This window comes from Acomys russatus, chromosome 10, assembly GCF_903995435.1.
Source record: "Acomys russatus chromosome 10, mAcoRus1.1, whole genome shotgun sequence".
NCBI lineage: Eukaryota > Metazoa > Chordata > Mammalia > Rodentia > Muridae > Acomys > Acomys russatus.
The window spans coordinates 4,476,294-4,491,541 of record NC_067146.1 but is presented as its reverse complement, the minus strand read 5'-3'; the positions used below and the strand labels follow the sequence as shown (position 1 = coordinate 4,491,541).

The 15,248-nt window shown below is 48.5% G+C and overlaps 1 protein-coding gene across 2 annotated transcripts in view; it reads right to left on the bottom strand.

Moving 5' to 3' along the window:
* Positions 1–3,624: 3,624 nt before the first annotated feature.
* The window catches only part of Kiaa1549 (KIAA1549 ortholog), a 121,732-nt gene continuing 110,108 nt past the window's right edge, over positions 3,625–15,248 (bottom strand). Inside the window, exons 16-20 of one of the 2 annotated variants that reach the window (XM_051151711.1) lie at positions 11,421–11,738; positions 9,488–9,534; positions 7,730–7,890; positions 6,000–6,145; positions 3,625–4,065 (exon numbers count right to left, since the gene is read on the bottom strand). In XM_051151711.1, the coding sequence (XP_051007668.1) occupies positions 3,814–4,065; positions 6,000–6,145; positions 7,730–7,890; positions 9,488–9,534; positions 11,421–11,738 (924 nt within the window). In that variant the 3' untranslated portion in view covers positions 3,625–3,813. The remainder of the gene's footprint in view (positions 4,066–5,999; positions 6,146–7,729; positions 7,891–9,487; positions 9,535–11,420; positions 11,739–15,248) is intronic. The other variant, XM_051151712.1, reaches the window with a different exon arrangement.

Below are 15,248 nucleotides of genomic sequence, written 5' to 3'. Positions count from 1 at the left end.
AGGATGAAAGGGCCAAGGGAGGCCTAAGGAATGATTAACTCGTGAAATCCTGCCAAGCCAGAGCAATGTCCTGGGGACTGGCTTGGTTACTGGAACACTCACCACGATCTGAAACTGCAGGGACCACTCGGGAGTAAGCAGGGAGTTACTGGTTTTATACTGGTTTCAGCCTGAAGCCCTCCAGGCATACTTGCACCTGTGCTTTGGGTCACTGGACTCATGCCTTCAAAAATTCTGTTTGACAAAATCCTACTGCTAAAGTCCTGTGCTATCAAAATCTCTCAATGTTCAACACTCTGGAATGAAATAAAAACTGGAGGAAAACGTGGAGGTGTAAAGAAGCCAGATGTACTTATCCACAACCTTCTGAAGACCACAAAGGACCCGTCTCAACACCACTGACTGACTTTAGAGCAGACATGAGTCAGCAGTTTGGGTCTCTGGCCTCCCCTCCCCAATGCTGGGGCTCTTCCTGGACGATCTTTGCCAGCCTGGACATCTGCTTGCTGCATTACTGGACAGTTTCCTCCCAACACTACTTCCTCCTCTTTGGATCGAGTTCGCTTTCCATGACAGAGTACCCAACTCCTAAGCCCTTTCCCAGGACAACTGTGAGGGTTAGGCCTTGTCATGTCATCACTGGCTTGAGTAACTAACATCAAAGTGGCGTCTGCAGTCGGCTTCTCCCCTAAAACCTCATCAATCCCAAACATGCAACTTCTTTGACTTCTGAATATCTAGCACATGTGTGCCCTTTGTATTTTATGGCTACCTAAGCCGCCCTGCTTATCTACAACGTCCATCTTTTATACCTGTCTGTACTATCCAGCTGAGACGCTACTATCTCTTGGAAGACAGGGCTCCTGAAAGTCGGGAGCAAGAAAACGATGCTTCCCAGGCGACCTTTGAAGCTAACAGAGAAACTGTTAAGTCTGAAGCAAAACAGCAGCAGTAGGAGGAGTCACGCTCAGCTCTCCGTTTTGTTTTGATTATCTGCGTGTGAACCCAGACACTGGCAGATCACAGCAAATCACATCATTCATGCCGGAACATGCACACAGACAACCTTTTACATGTTCGCAGCGACCAAGGCTCCCTCCTCCAGGATGTTTGCAAGCGGCTCACACCTGATTCTAAGAAGCAGAGATCCTATGAGGAGGGAGAGGGCGGGTGGGGGGGGGGAGGATATGAGCTTGTTGATAACAAGAATGACAAAAGGAATTGGACACAAGAAATTAACAACAAAGGAGACTGCAAAAAAGCACTTCTCCAAACACTCTGTACTAAAATTCTGACCCAAGTTCACAGTTTGTGTTTCTCAATAGGACCTTCTAAAATTAGGAGAAAAGGACAGACATTAAACTTAACTTTCATTTTGGGGTGCTTTAATATGTGGAATACCAAAATTACACATGTTGAACAGGACGGCCTTTTTCAGGGGAGCACACCGGACGATTGATTGGACGCCTGCTGGCGTTGGCATATCCCACAGCAGTTGGAGTGTGGTAAACCTGCTGTGGAGGGCATTTAAGGGAAAGGAATGCAAACTGTGTGTGCTTTAAATAACCAGCAAGCGAGCGTGGGAGCTCCCAAAGCACCCGTGTGCCAAACTACACCCCACCTTTGGTTGTGACACCTGTTTAAAGGTGTATCTGTTCTAAGAATAAAAATACAGGTAGAATCCCTTCATGATAATTTCAAAGGCATCAAAATTGCTGTTGTCATCACATCCTCCGACACTGATACTCACTTTGGCAGTGTACAGAGGAGGCGATCATTTTTAGGACACTATGCCCAAAACACTCATGACACTGGGTGAGAAGGGCCGTTTACTGTGTGTGTGCGTTGTACGATTCGACTTTCTCACACGGTATCATACTAAAATTCTGCCTGGATATTTGAGACTTGGTTGTTTTGAGTGGCTTCGAAAGAGGACCTTCAAGCTTGTGAAGATATGTATTAAATCAAGACTAACGGATAAGCCCAGAGCAGCTAGGCGCGGTGGCACATGCCTGTAATCCCAGCACTCAGGGAGGCAGAGGCAGCTGTCTCTCTGTGAGTTCGAAGCCAGCTTGGTCTACACAGCAAGTCCAGGGTAGCCAAGGCTACACAGAGAAACTCTGTCTCGAACCCCACTTCCCCAAAATAAGCCCAGAGCAGGGGTCCCCTCCTGCACGCTATACAGTGCCTGCTAGGCATCTGGCGAAGAGCTGTGGGTCCTGCCTGTGCACCTGCTCATCTGGAGCGTGCAGATAATCACTGGCTGGTCCAGTTTCCGGGGACAAGGATTTCTTGTGTTCTGAGAGTGACTGGGAAGGGCAGAACCAATTCTGGAACCAGTGACTACACTCTGGGGGCTTGTTCTAGCTCTGTTCCCCTGTTCTTGAAATGTGCAGGCACATGGGGTTTGGTTAGGCTGAGCCCCCCCAAAACTCTACCCCATTATCCGCTGTTCAGTTAAAACTATCCCTTTATCCGATGAAAGGTTCATGGTGGGAGGCCCTTGTGAGCCTGCAACTTCCCAGAGTGTCACCCAGGCACCAGACTACAGAATGTCTAAACGCCAGAGGCCGAGCAATGTGTCCTCAGAAGCACACTTGAAAGACCACCTCTCTCTGGCCTAACGTGAGCGAGACAGTTTTTGGACAAAGAAATAACAGCAAAAATCAAAACTGAGGGAAACTCTCATTTTCTTCGAGGTCTCGAAATCCTGCATTTGTCCAGTCTACAGAGGCTGACAGGGACAGAGCTCCCCTTCAGGTGTGGAACTCAGAGTAGCTGACGAGACACTGGGTAGATTCATGACAACTGGGTGGCCCTAACAATCACCGAAAACAGCATCTGCTTTTCTAAGACTCCTCATTCAAACATCGTCTGTGAGCAAATTGCCAGTGAGGTGTACAAGGACCTGGCAGTTAGGCCATCCCAATGGCCTCACTCTGTAGGACAGATGTCACTGAGATGCAGTGACACAGTCAGCAACAGCTGGGTGAGGCCAACAGATAAAACAGCAAATACAACTAAGACTGGAAATCTAAAGTCTGATATGTATTTTGAATAACCAAATAAATACTAAGCGCCACCCCACCCCCACTCCCCAGTGCAGGAGTTGTTTTCTTTTCCTCCCCCGCCTCCCACCCCACCCCAAAACACAATGAAACGGCCAACATACTCCCCTACTGCAAAAGCCACGGTTGTGTTTCACAGGCAGAAAGGTGAAGGGCCCTCAGAGCTGTAGCACCAGAAAGGAAAGAACGCAGGCGATGGCTTTGTTTGAGATCACCAGGCTCTACGACCTATCATCAGGTTTCTCACTAGTAGCTCTCTTCCATTACCAAACAGTCTCAGTGTGTCTTGTTAATGTTACTATTAAAATAAGTTCCTAGGGAGGAAAAGAGGGATCAAGCTTGTTACTAAAATGTCTTGAAATCTCTCTTCTCAGGAAACAGAACAGTGGGTGTGTTGTACGTGCCAGTCAGAGAGTCCCATGGAGAGGCTGCCCGCTCAGTCCCTAACCTGTTTTGGTTGTGTGTGTGTGTGTGTGTACGCGTGCGCACGTGCGTGTGTAAGTACACACATTCTGACTGAACCAAACCAAAGTGGTCACCAAATCATCAACCCTGTCTGTAGAAGCACCCTGAGCTGCCCGAGTGACTTTTTGGCGTCCTCTAAAATTGCCGACTTGTCCCTCTCCTCGGGCAGCTTGCCCCGGAGACGCTGCTTCCGACTCTCACAAACACCCACTCAGTTGATTTCCTTTTGGTCTTGCTTCCACGGGAAGCGGATACTTGGCAACCCCACGAGGGAGGCTGATCAGCTGTGGAAGCTCTGTACTGAGCCCTGTTTCTGAGAGAGCCGCAGGAGCTCCTCGCGGATTGCTTTGATGAGGGAGGCAGAGGAGTGGCCCGGCTGCAGGTCCTCTGTGGAGCTGGTCGGGTAGTCCAGCCCGGGGCCCTGCAGCCCTCGGTGGGTGAGGTTCCCGGGAGGAGCCGAGGGCTCCCTGCCCGAAGTCCTTGGCACCTGAAACAGCGGTGAAGAATACTCTTGCTGTCCGAGCATATGGGTCTGAAAGACATTGGTAAACATTACTGCACTTCCCATGTGGAACAAGAGAAAAAGCAGACTCACACTGGTCCAAGGATGGTCCGCCACCCACCTCCTACTGGTGCGGCCCCTGCCACCCGAGCCCATGTGCACTGGGTGGAGAGTGAGTGGGTGCAGACGGGAACTGCTCCAGGCTTCTGGTTCATGGGGAGAACAGAGAGAACTATGGGAGCTGGAAAGTGGGGGGACACCCATCTAATGATATGCCAGAGTGGAGGCAGCTAAGGAACCACTGGCAACCGGCATGATGAGAACGCATGTCTCCTTTCTGGTGTCCAGGGAGTATGCATGAGGACACGCTGCGACTTCAAGGCCAAAGCTGTCCACGAAGTCATTTTCCTGTTGTGATTTTGAGTCAAGGTGCCCCTATCCTTAGAACTCATTGATCTCCTACCTGCACTAACTGTGGGATTACAGACAGGTCCCTTCACACCCAGCCTCGACACTCAGCCTCAGCCTCGACACCCAGCCTCACCTTACCCATCATATACTTTTTAGGGCTTTTTTAAAAAAGAAAATAGGCTATTTTTACTAGAAGACATCAGTTCTTCTGAAATTGGCAGGCTATGGATTGATTTGGCATTATGTTGGCAAGAATGATTCCATTTTTCAGTATATATACTTTTTTCTTTTTTTGTCGTACAAAAAAAGGGTCTCAGGTCAGTGCAGTTCAGTATGCTAAATCACAGGTCAGTGCACCACACTACAGGTCAATTTCTAAATCAGTGTACAGGTCTAAGTGTGAGGCAAACGTGGGCCCCTGGCCCCGGCTGCTTCTACATCTCACTTCCACACATGCTGAGGAAGATACTCTCTCAAGCGACCATCGCTGAGTTGAGCAGAATGCCCACAACCCGTCACGAAATGAAGCTGGGCACATCAGCGACACAACATCACCGGGCAAATCAGCAACACAACATTGCCATTACACTTGAAGCAGACCCCTGAGATGGTAAGTCTCCATGCAAGCAATCACACTCTTAGAGTTACATTCCTCTCACTGAGTGATAGCTTGCAACTGTGTGAGAGGTTGGAGTGTGGCCCAAGTGTGGGCACCGAGAGGGTAGCACACTGAAATGAAAGTTGGTACACAGCAACGAGACTAAAACAAACCCATCTGTGGCTTCATGGTCTCAAAACCAGTTAGCTCATGCCCCAAGATAGAAAATTCTTTAAAATACAAAACAAAAACAGTTATTTTCTTTTATTTGTGTTTATGCGTGTGCGCACACCTGTGTATGAGTGCACGCGTGTGTGTGCATGTCTGCGTGCGTGCATGCGTGCATGCGTGCATGCATGCGTGTGTGTGTGTGTGTGTGACCGAGGCCAGTGCAGAACATCAGATAACTGGAACTGGAGGTGCTGGTATTTGAGAGCCCCTGGGTTCTAAGATCCAAACTCTGGTCCTCGTGACTGAACATCAAGTGCTCTTTAACCACTGAATGCTCTCTCCAGCCGTATAAAATCTTGAGAAAGTAAGAAAAGTCCTTGCAGAGATTAACGGTGCCCATGCTGAGTGGCTAGAAACCCAAAAGATGACGGATGCCTTGAGATGGCCCAAGCCACGTACTTATTACTAAACCATCCGCAGGTGGTAGTAAAGGTAGGAGTGTCACCATCAATCCAGTGAGCACAGCAATACAGTAAAGGTAAGGTCGTACACAGCTACAGCGGCCACACCAAAGAGGCAGTGTGGGTTTTATCCAGACTTGAAGCCTGCCTCCAGGAGAATCAGGCGTTCCAAAAGTGGAAGGGAGTTTACCAAACTGCAAGTACGACCATGCCAAGGCAAGAGGAGTAAGGGCTGGGAGCCCTCTTAGCACAGCTTTGTAAAGGGGTGCCACCCAGTGACTGTGTGCCAGTTCTAGCTGACGGCCCAAGGCCCAGATACTCACAGCTTCTCTGCGCCCTGCCTCCTCCTCCCCGTACACAGGCCAGCCTGGTCCCCCATATTGGCTGCCTCTGCCGGGAGGAATTTCCACTGGCTGGGCCCCGATTCTGCTGGCAAGTCCCACCTGTGTCAGATGCTGGATCTGGGAGCCTGGAAGGAACATACAGTAGTGAGGCGGTTAGCATCTGAGGTTGACCCCTTCAGCTCTGACCACGGGCTCCTTCGAGCACAAGGAAAATGGGTGCTTTTCAAACTCAGTGCCCAGCCGATGTCCAGCATCTCCAGAAGTAGCCTTTCCTAAGAGAGCGGGTGGGAGGGCTTGTGGCATGACACGGATGCCAGGCTCGCCAACGTCAGATGTCTGAGGATGAGGGGGTCACAGTGGAGCCTTGAGAGGGGCAGAACGTTTCCAGGCTGTAAAGATGCTGGGGCCTGGCACCTTCTTGCTTGTGGCACTGATATTCACAAGGACCTAAATATATAATGTGCTTTTTTCTTAAAAAGCAGATAATAAAATGAGTTAAACTCAGAATGTTTAAAACACTCCATGTTTCCATTACAACCAGAGCACAAGTCACCCCACCCACCACCTTACAGGCAAGAGGCAGTGAAGGCAAAGCCAGTGGCTTTCTGGGACTAATTCCCCACCCCTAGACTGCATTTGGTTCCAGAAGCCAAGTCTTTATGTCTTTTTCTCCTGACAGAGTTTGGCACATGGAAATACGTCTACACTGAAATCAAGGAAGAAAAGAAAAGGCCCTTTATTTTATTTTTTGGTGTGCTAAGGACTGAGCCCAGGATCTTGTATCTGTTAGGCAAGTAGTGAGCTGCACCCAGACTCCTTAAACTCGATCTCTGAGCAATGTGAAACACAGTACATAGTTCTAAACACTGCCAAAACCATCAGATTTACCCGTGGTACAGAAGCTGAGGGTCCTTAGGTTTATGTGGCCTCTCCATTTCAGCGCATTCCCCTTGTGGTCCAGTCATTCCCAGCTACTAGACTACATTTTAAAGGGAACCCTTCAGTGGTCATATTTGGACACACAGAAGTGACTGATGGGCAGGGGGAAAAGTCTGGGCCTCAGCCAGGGTGACAAGGTCCACACGAGCCCCCACCTGCAACCGCGCAGACTCGGTAGCATGAAAATCCTCTAACAACAGACACGGGCTGAGCTCCTCTCTTTAGGGTTACAGACAGCAGCCCAGCAAGGGATTAAAGCATACCTTTGTGTTAAACCACATGGTGGCTGAAATCAGAATGTGGACCTGACTTTGAATCCTCCTTTGATCCTTTAGCAAAACAGAGCGGGCTTCCAGCTGACCCGACTTAGGGCCTGGCAGATGCCCAGCCGCTGACAAGCCATGTGTCCTGCGGAGGCTGGTTCCTGCCCCTGCTGGACATCTGTCCCTCGGTCCCCAGTCACCTCAGAGGGCTATTTCAAGGAACAGAAGGTATAGGCTATAACGTCAGCACTTGAGAGGCAGAGGCAGGCGGATCTGCCAGGGCTATACAGTGAAACCTTATATCAAAAAAAAAATAATAATAATAATAATTAATGAATTAATAATTTTCAAAGTAGCTGCACTGTCTACTCCCTGGGTATTTAGGGAGGAAATTTTCCCTTTCTTCTTCCTTTGCCGAATAAAGTGCTTTACCTGCTGACCCAACTTCCTGACCCCTAAAACATGTGTCCCACCATGCAGAAATGCAAGCTCAGCCACCGTACCCACCTGTAGTACCCCCAACAGGCCGAGGCCGGGCCACTGATGGTATCTCTTCCGAGTAGACCCCTCGGGCAGCAAATGGAGCATCAGCTGATGACGGTGGCTGTGGGGGGTCAGGGGGGACCAACTCTGAAGCCGGTAGCAACCCTGGGCCAAAGCTAGGTCTGCTGGGAGAACACAGCATGCATGAAAACCCCTTACCCTGGCTCTGGGGACAAGACAGCTTCATGTCATTATCTATCTTCTCTCCTGGAATACAGGACGCTCTCTGGCTCCTTACGTACTACAACTTCCCTGTTTATTCAGGGCCCTACCTCAGTGCTAAGTCTGACAGACTACCATAAGAAGAAAGGCAAGGGGGAAGGGGAGGGGAATGGAAGGGGAGGGGGAGGGGAGGGGACAGGAAAGGAGAGGGGAGGCATGTGACTAGAGCCTCACTTTTCAGTCTGGCTGCCCACGGTGCACCCCACAAAAATGCAACCCAGACGTAAGTTGTCTGATGTTTGCTTTTGGGTTTTTGTTTTCAAAGGAAAAACTCCACAGCCTATTTCACTTTGTCCAGCAAGACTGAAAACAAGTCTAAGGAGGTATTTATTCTCAATCCTTTTAAGTTGTGAACCCCTTTATACTTACAAGGAAGCATTATTAAGGGCTCCTAAGACCTTTTGTTTATGTGGACTCTACCCATCAATATTAATTTTATTGTTAAGTTAAAATGAACATTAGCAGAGCGTGGTGGCACAGGCCTTTAATCCCAGCACTTGGGAGGCAGAGGCAGGTGGATTGCTGTGAGTTTGAGGCCAGCCTGGTCTACAAAGCAAGTCCTGGACAGTCAAGACTACACAGAGGAACCCTGTCTAAGAAAGAAAGAAAGAAAGAAAGAGTGGGACTGCTGAGTTGGCTCAGTGGTTAAGAGCACTGGCTGCTCATCCAGAGGACTTGGGTTCAATTCCCAGCACCCACATGGCTACTCACACCTGTCTGTAACTCCAGCTCCAGGGGACCTCATTCAGACATACATGCAGGCCAAACACCAGTCACATTTTTTAAAAAGTAAATAAATTAGTTTTTAAAAAGTAAAAGATTACACCCTCGAAACAGCAGTGTTGCATGCATTTTCTATTCAGTCAGCTGACATGCGTTACTTTAGGAGACTCTGCCCCTGCAGAGTGTGTTCTCAGAGGTGGGATGCTAACAATCTTTCTGAGAAATGCTCGGATCATCACTTCACACTGTGTGATACCACAGCAAAGTTCTGTGGAATGTGTGTGTGCATGTGTGTTGGTGTGTATGCATGCGTGCATGTATGTGGGTTTGTGGTGTGTGTGTGTGTGTGTGTCTAAGTGTGAACATATGACCCATGGCACACATGAGGAGATCAGAGAGCAGGAGCTTGCTGGAGTCAGTTTTCTTCCTTCTATTGTGTGAGTCCCAGGGGCTGAATTCAGGTAAGTTAGGTTTTGTGGCAAGTACCTTTATCCACTGAGCCATCTTGCCTGCCCAAATCCTAATACTTGTGCAGTAAGCATTTTTTTTTTTTTTTTTAAATTCTAGAGAAAGTGAAATCTGGTTTAGGAGACAGACTCAAACAGTCAAAAAAAAAAAAAAAGGCCGTATGCATTAGTAACAATGGTACCTACAGCACACGAACAGGTAAACTTCATCCCAAGCAAAAGTCTACTTGTCTAGATTATAGAGTCTATAATCCTTTCCCTTAAAAAAAAAAAAAAACCTGAACATTAAAATGAAATTAAGATGCCTTACCTTGGCAATGGCCCTGACGGTGGAGTCATCCCATAGTCTTCATATCTCTAGGAAAAAGTCAAAAGAACACAAAGACCAACATTTAATACTTATTAGAGAAAGACACTAACTATCAAGCCAGTCATGGTGGCACAAGTCTATAATCCCAGCACTCAGGAGGGAATGGCACGAAGATCACTGTGATTTCGAGACCAGCCTGGTTGGTCTACACAGCAAGCTCCAGGATAACCAGGAATACACAGAGAAACTCTGTTTCAAAAAAGCATAAAGTCAATGTCAAGCATACAAACTTAGGCCTTTACAGTCAGCTTATAGAAATATTATTGTTATTGTTACTGAGAAATGTTTCATTATATTGCCTTTGCTAGTTTGCTATATAGACCAGGCTATCCCTAAAATATGCTGCCACACCTAGCAAGAACTGTTTTTGTTTGCTTTGCTTTATTTTTGAGACAGGGTCTCTTCTAGATAGCCTTGGCTGTTCTGGAACTCACTCTGTAGACCAGGCTTGCCTGAAACTCACAGAAACCCACCTGCCTCTGCCTCCCCAAGTGCTGAGATTAAATGCACATGCCACAATGCCCAGCAAAAACTGTTTTGTTTTGTTTTTAAGATTATTTATTAAGTATACAGTGTTTTGTCTGCATGTGTGCTTGCATACCAGAAGAGGGCACCAGATCTCAGTATAGATGGTTGTGAGCCACCATGTGGTTGCTGGGAATTGAACTCAGGACCTTTGGAAGAGCAGCCAGTGTTCTTATCCTCTGAGCCATCTCTCTAGCCCCATTTCTGTATTTCTTAATCATAACAATTGTTTTGTTAGAATTTTTTTTTCTCCTCCTAAAATTATTGTCTTTCATCCCTTTGTCCAAAACCTTCTCCCCCACCTTAGGCTGGGGAGGTAGCTTAGTTGCAAGAGTGCTTGCCTAGCCTAGGTCTGATCCCCGGCACTTCCCCAGAAACCCCCTGTAAGGCAGGGCTGGTGACAGAGACCTGGAACCCTCAGCATTTGAGAGACACAGGCATTGGATCAGACATTCAAGGCCATCTGTGCAACATGACATGTTCCAGGCTCTCCTGGGCTACATGAGACCCTTTCTTTACATTTTTTTTTTCAACCTTGCAATCAGTTACTCGTCTATTTTATATCACAGTTAAAACGTCACTTTTGTAATAACAAGACGTGCAGAGTGGGCAGGGTGGTGCCACTTGGAGTCCACTACTTCCTATGCTAACAAAAATTAATGATAAAGAAGGTTGATAAGCTTTAGAGAAAGACTCACCCACCCCAACAAAATGGACAGCCCCTAAAGGGCAGTACCCAAGACTGACTGCCAGTCTCTGCACGCATACGCACCCACAAGCATCCACATGTGAGCAAGCCCCAGCCCCGCACTCCTACCCACACATGCACACCCACACTCACATATAAAGAAGGACTTGAAAAAGAGACTAAGTACAATAAGAATAAACGATAACAACAAAGAGAGATGGAAGACTGAAGTGTCAGCTCCCAGGATGGGAGGCTGGTATCTGCGAATGGTGGACCTTGTCTGTGCCTTGGGAGCATTTACAGGACCAGCTGGTCCACGACCAAGTTCAACAACCAGAGCTGTTTCTAAGCTGATGCCTTCACAGAAGTCAATGGGAACACGGCCTGACAACCCATCTCCCCTTCGTGACCCTGTGAGGAGGGAGCTGGGAAGATGTTTCCTGGAACACCGCCTCCTCAAACATCAGAGCGGCATGAAAGGTTGCTTCCAACACCGAAAGCATTCATTGTACCAGACGGCAAAAGCTGAGACCTACCCAGGCAAGCTTTAAATCTCATAAAACACAGCCAAAGTTTTGCAGGAAGCCTTCAAGTGACACAGGTAGGTAATGAAATTCAAGCATCTTGCCCAGCAGAAAATGCCAGGAGGCCAGTACTTACACTGCAGGGGTTGTTGGCCGTCTGGGCTGGACTGTAGAAAGACCCCCACTGCGTGGCTCGCCTTTCCTCCCTGGAAGGGGTGCTGTTCACAGGCAGGCTGGCTGGCACCCCAGGGCCTGCTCCCATAGCATTGGCAGGCTGGCTGCTGGGAGCCACAAGGGCGAAGGCGTCATCCAGGAGGGAGTGCATGGTCTGGCGGGCCTCCTCAATGGACGGCTGAGGTGGGATGTACTGAGAGGCGGAGAAGGGCAGGCCGGGATACCTGCTGAGCTCAGCGGAGGAGGTGGTGTGCATGTCAGCCGGCAGGTCGGGATCAGACTGTGTGAAGTAAGGAGGATGACAGAGTGCTTCAGTGCGGGGTAGGGCCGGAGCACGGAACAAAATTCTGGGTCAGAGTGGATTTTACCAATGGCCCTACCATGTGGGAAAGGGTTTGTCATAAAAATTGAAATAGTTATTTATTTATGATTTACACAGTATTCTGCCCGCAGGCCAGAAGAGGGCACCAGATCTCATTATAGATGGTTGTGAGCCACCATGTGGTTGCTGGGAATTGAACTCAGGACCTTTGGAGGAGCAGACGGTGTTCTTACCCTCTGAGCCTTCTCTTCAGCCCCATACAAATTAAAAATCATCTACATAATATGTATCACATTTTGTGAGAGACAAATACTTCAGTTGGAGAAAAACCAGATGGGAATATTCAACAAGTTCTTTTCTGCAAAACTCCCTTGTGAAGCAGATTTCAGACCTGGGGGTGGGCATCTTCACTGAGATCGGCCTAAGCAGCCACAAATCAGACTTCAAAGTCCATACAGGACACAAGTCCAGTCAACTTTCCAAGGATGTAAAAACCAAAAGGCAGAGCAGACTCTTTTTTTTTTCTTTCAGTTTTTCGAAACAGGGTCTCTGTGTAGCCTTAGCTGTCCTGGACTCGCTTTGTACACCAGGCTGGCCTTGAACTCACAGTGATCCACCTTCCTCTGCCTCCCAAGTGCAGAGATTAAAGGCATATACCACTACACCTGGCTCAGACTCTTAACAATAAGAAAACACTCTGTGTGTGTGTGTCTGTGTGTGTGTGTGTAAGTAATTCAAATACCTGTTTAAAAACTGCTTACGAGTGACAAGTACCCAGAAATTATGTCTCTAAAATAAAGTTATCTGAGTAAGGAAGTTTAATGTCCTGTCCCCACTATTTAAGAGGCAAGAACCAGAGAAACAAGGTGGCGTTTTGCTTCCCCACCCCCACCCCCAAATCTTTCATTTTATTTACTGAGACAGGATCTCTCTCCCTGAGTGGCCTGGAACTTCCTATGCAGACCTTGCTGGCCATGAACTCACAGAGATCCTCCTGCCTCTACACACACACACACACATACACACACACACAGAGTTCCAACACTTTAGGCCCTTTCCTTCTCATCCTCAGTGGCCATACTTTAAAGGAGAGACAGAGATGATCTAACTTTTAGAGCAGGACAGACAGGCTCTGGGACTGGAAAGGCTGGTTCTCTGGGTTCCCACAGGCATGGGAATCCTACCAGAAAACCCAGGAGAGGCACAAAGTCAGGGCGTCTTGCTCCTCTGTCACCCTGCTGCCTCCTCAGAACTCGAAAGTTGATTGCTTCCCCACGTCCCACCATCTAGCACAGTGCTTCACACAGAGGAGTCAGAACTCAACAAGTGAAAACCTGAGGCCCATGACGGCAAGATTCCCTGAGGAAGCATGGCGTGGAATTTAAATTCTACTCTCTCGAATTCTGGTCCCGCTCATCCCTTTCACTCAGACATGAACAAACACCAACTCACCCCAGACAGGTCACCACAACCTCAATCCTACTCCAGCGCAGCCTGGTGAGCCAACGAGTTTAACTGGGATTTCTTACAGAAGTGAGGCTGAAAGGGGCATGGGCAACTGACAGACAGCTACACTTATCAAGAAAATTTGCCTCCTGGCAATGACTAATCCTTAGGGAGCGGCCTTGAGTTTCCTGGACCTCCTCATGAGCCCCTCCTGCCTGCCTAGTGATAAAAACAGCTGCTCTGATCTCATAATGGCCTCAGCCTCATCACGTCCAGAGGATAGCGGCTGACAGCAGAGGCCTGTTCCTGTCACTCTTCAGAAGTACACTTGGCGCTCTTCTAGACGCCGCTGCTCCTGCCTTGCACTGGCTGTTTTGCAATCCTTAGTGGGCTCTTAAAAGAGTGACCTCACATCCTGCTGCCCTGGCATAATCATGAATAGCAATTCCTCTGGACACTAAATGACATGAGGGAGTCAGCAGACTTGCAGCGTTTTGTTGCTGGTGTTAAGGAGACAAGCCTCTGTTTGTGGCCAAACTCCTGGGCTCGAGCAAGTGCCAGACAGCCGCCTCCCAAGCAGCTGGGACTGCGGATGGGCACCGGCAGGTCCAGAGCCAACAAAAACTGTCAGGTGCCAGACAATAAATATTTTAGGTTCTGCAAGTCATAAAAGTCTGCCAAAGACAGCAGGCAAGAAAAGGGTGAGGCTGTCATACAAAAAGGCCAGTGTTGACCAAAACAGCAGCAGCGGGCTGGATGTGGCCCGGGGGTGGGAGGGGCTGAGAATCTTCCAGGCTTGTACTAGAGAGGTGACTGGGTAGAAGGGGTTGAGGACTTTGGAGGACAGCCCTGAAGGAGAAGTTATTTTGAGTGGAAAAGTAGAAAACTTCAGACAGATACTTGAAAACTATGTAGTAAACGTGGTTTTAAGGGTAAAAACCTAGCTAGGAAAAGGTGGACTCTGAGAAAGGCATTGTTTTTGAAGCACGTGTCACAGAATTTCAGGGAGAGTCCAAAGTTAAACACATCTGGGGAGGGAACCTTTGGAAAGGCATCCATCCTTGGAGACAAAGCCCAAGGAGGTTCCAGGACGGTTCCTGCCATCCCCGAGGACCCCTGCACTTCCTGTGAAAGACAGAAATGGAGAAAGCAAATGGAGAGCCAAGCCGGGAGCAATGGCACCTTGCAGTCCCAGCACTCAGAAGGCTGAGGTGGGAAGATGCTGAGCTAGGAGTTTGAGGAGGCTAGCCTGGGCAACATAGCAAGATTTTCTTCCCCCAAATTAAAATAAACACGAAAGGAGAACCCAGGGCACCAGGAGGGAAGGGAAGCCTGGTATGCGGTCATCGATGACAATGAATGAATAACCTGAGGAAAACCAGACTCCCTGCACAAAATTCAACAGGAGGACGGGGCTCAAGGGCTGGGAAAGAAGCATCTCCTGCAGGCTCCTTTGAGAGGACGAGCCCAGGCTGGTTAGGAAGGCTGTCCGGGTAGGGAAAGGAATGTTGCTGCTGCTTCTGTTACTAGTTCCACAAAAGCACCAGGTGACTGTATTGAAGACCTACAGGGACAGTTTTCACAGACTGAGGCAACACCACCAGTGCTTGGGCACACACTTCCAAAAGAGGCAGGGCACAGAAAGTGGTGTGCGTGTGCGCGTGCACGCGTGCCCCTAGTCAGGGAACACTGCATACAGAGAAAGGAAGAGAGACTACTTGATTCCTCTGCTCCCCAGTGGCATCTGTAATTAGCAGCGATAGCTCACAAGAACCCTCAGGAGTGAGTAATAAAGGTCACAGTCAGGCCCTGGAGCACATTAAGCTGCCAAAGAAGAACCTGTTTCTTCCAGCCGATCTTGATGAAATTAGACTTCAGCCCATGTCAGCACAATGTCTGGCACATTTGCATAAACATGTTTTTCAATGTTAGTTACATGCCACTTAGAAAATAAACGTAAGCACGGGAGAGCAGCTGTGTCGTATCACAATGCCTCCTCTGAGGACATGCTTGCTGCTAAGG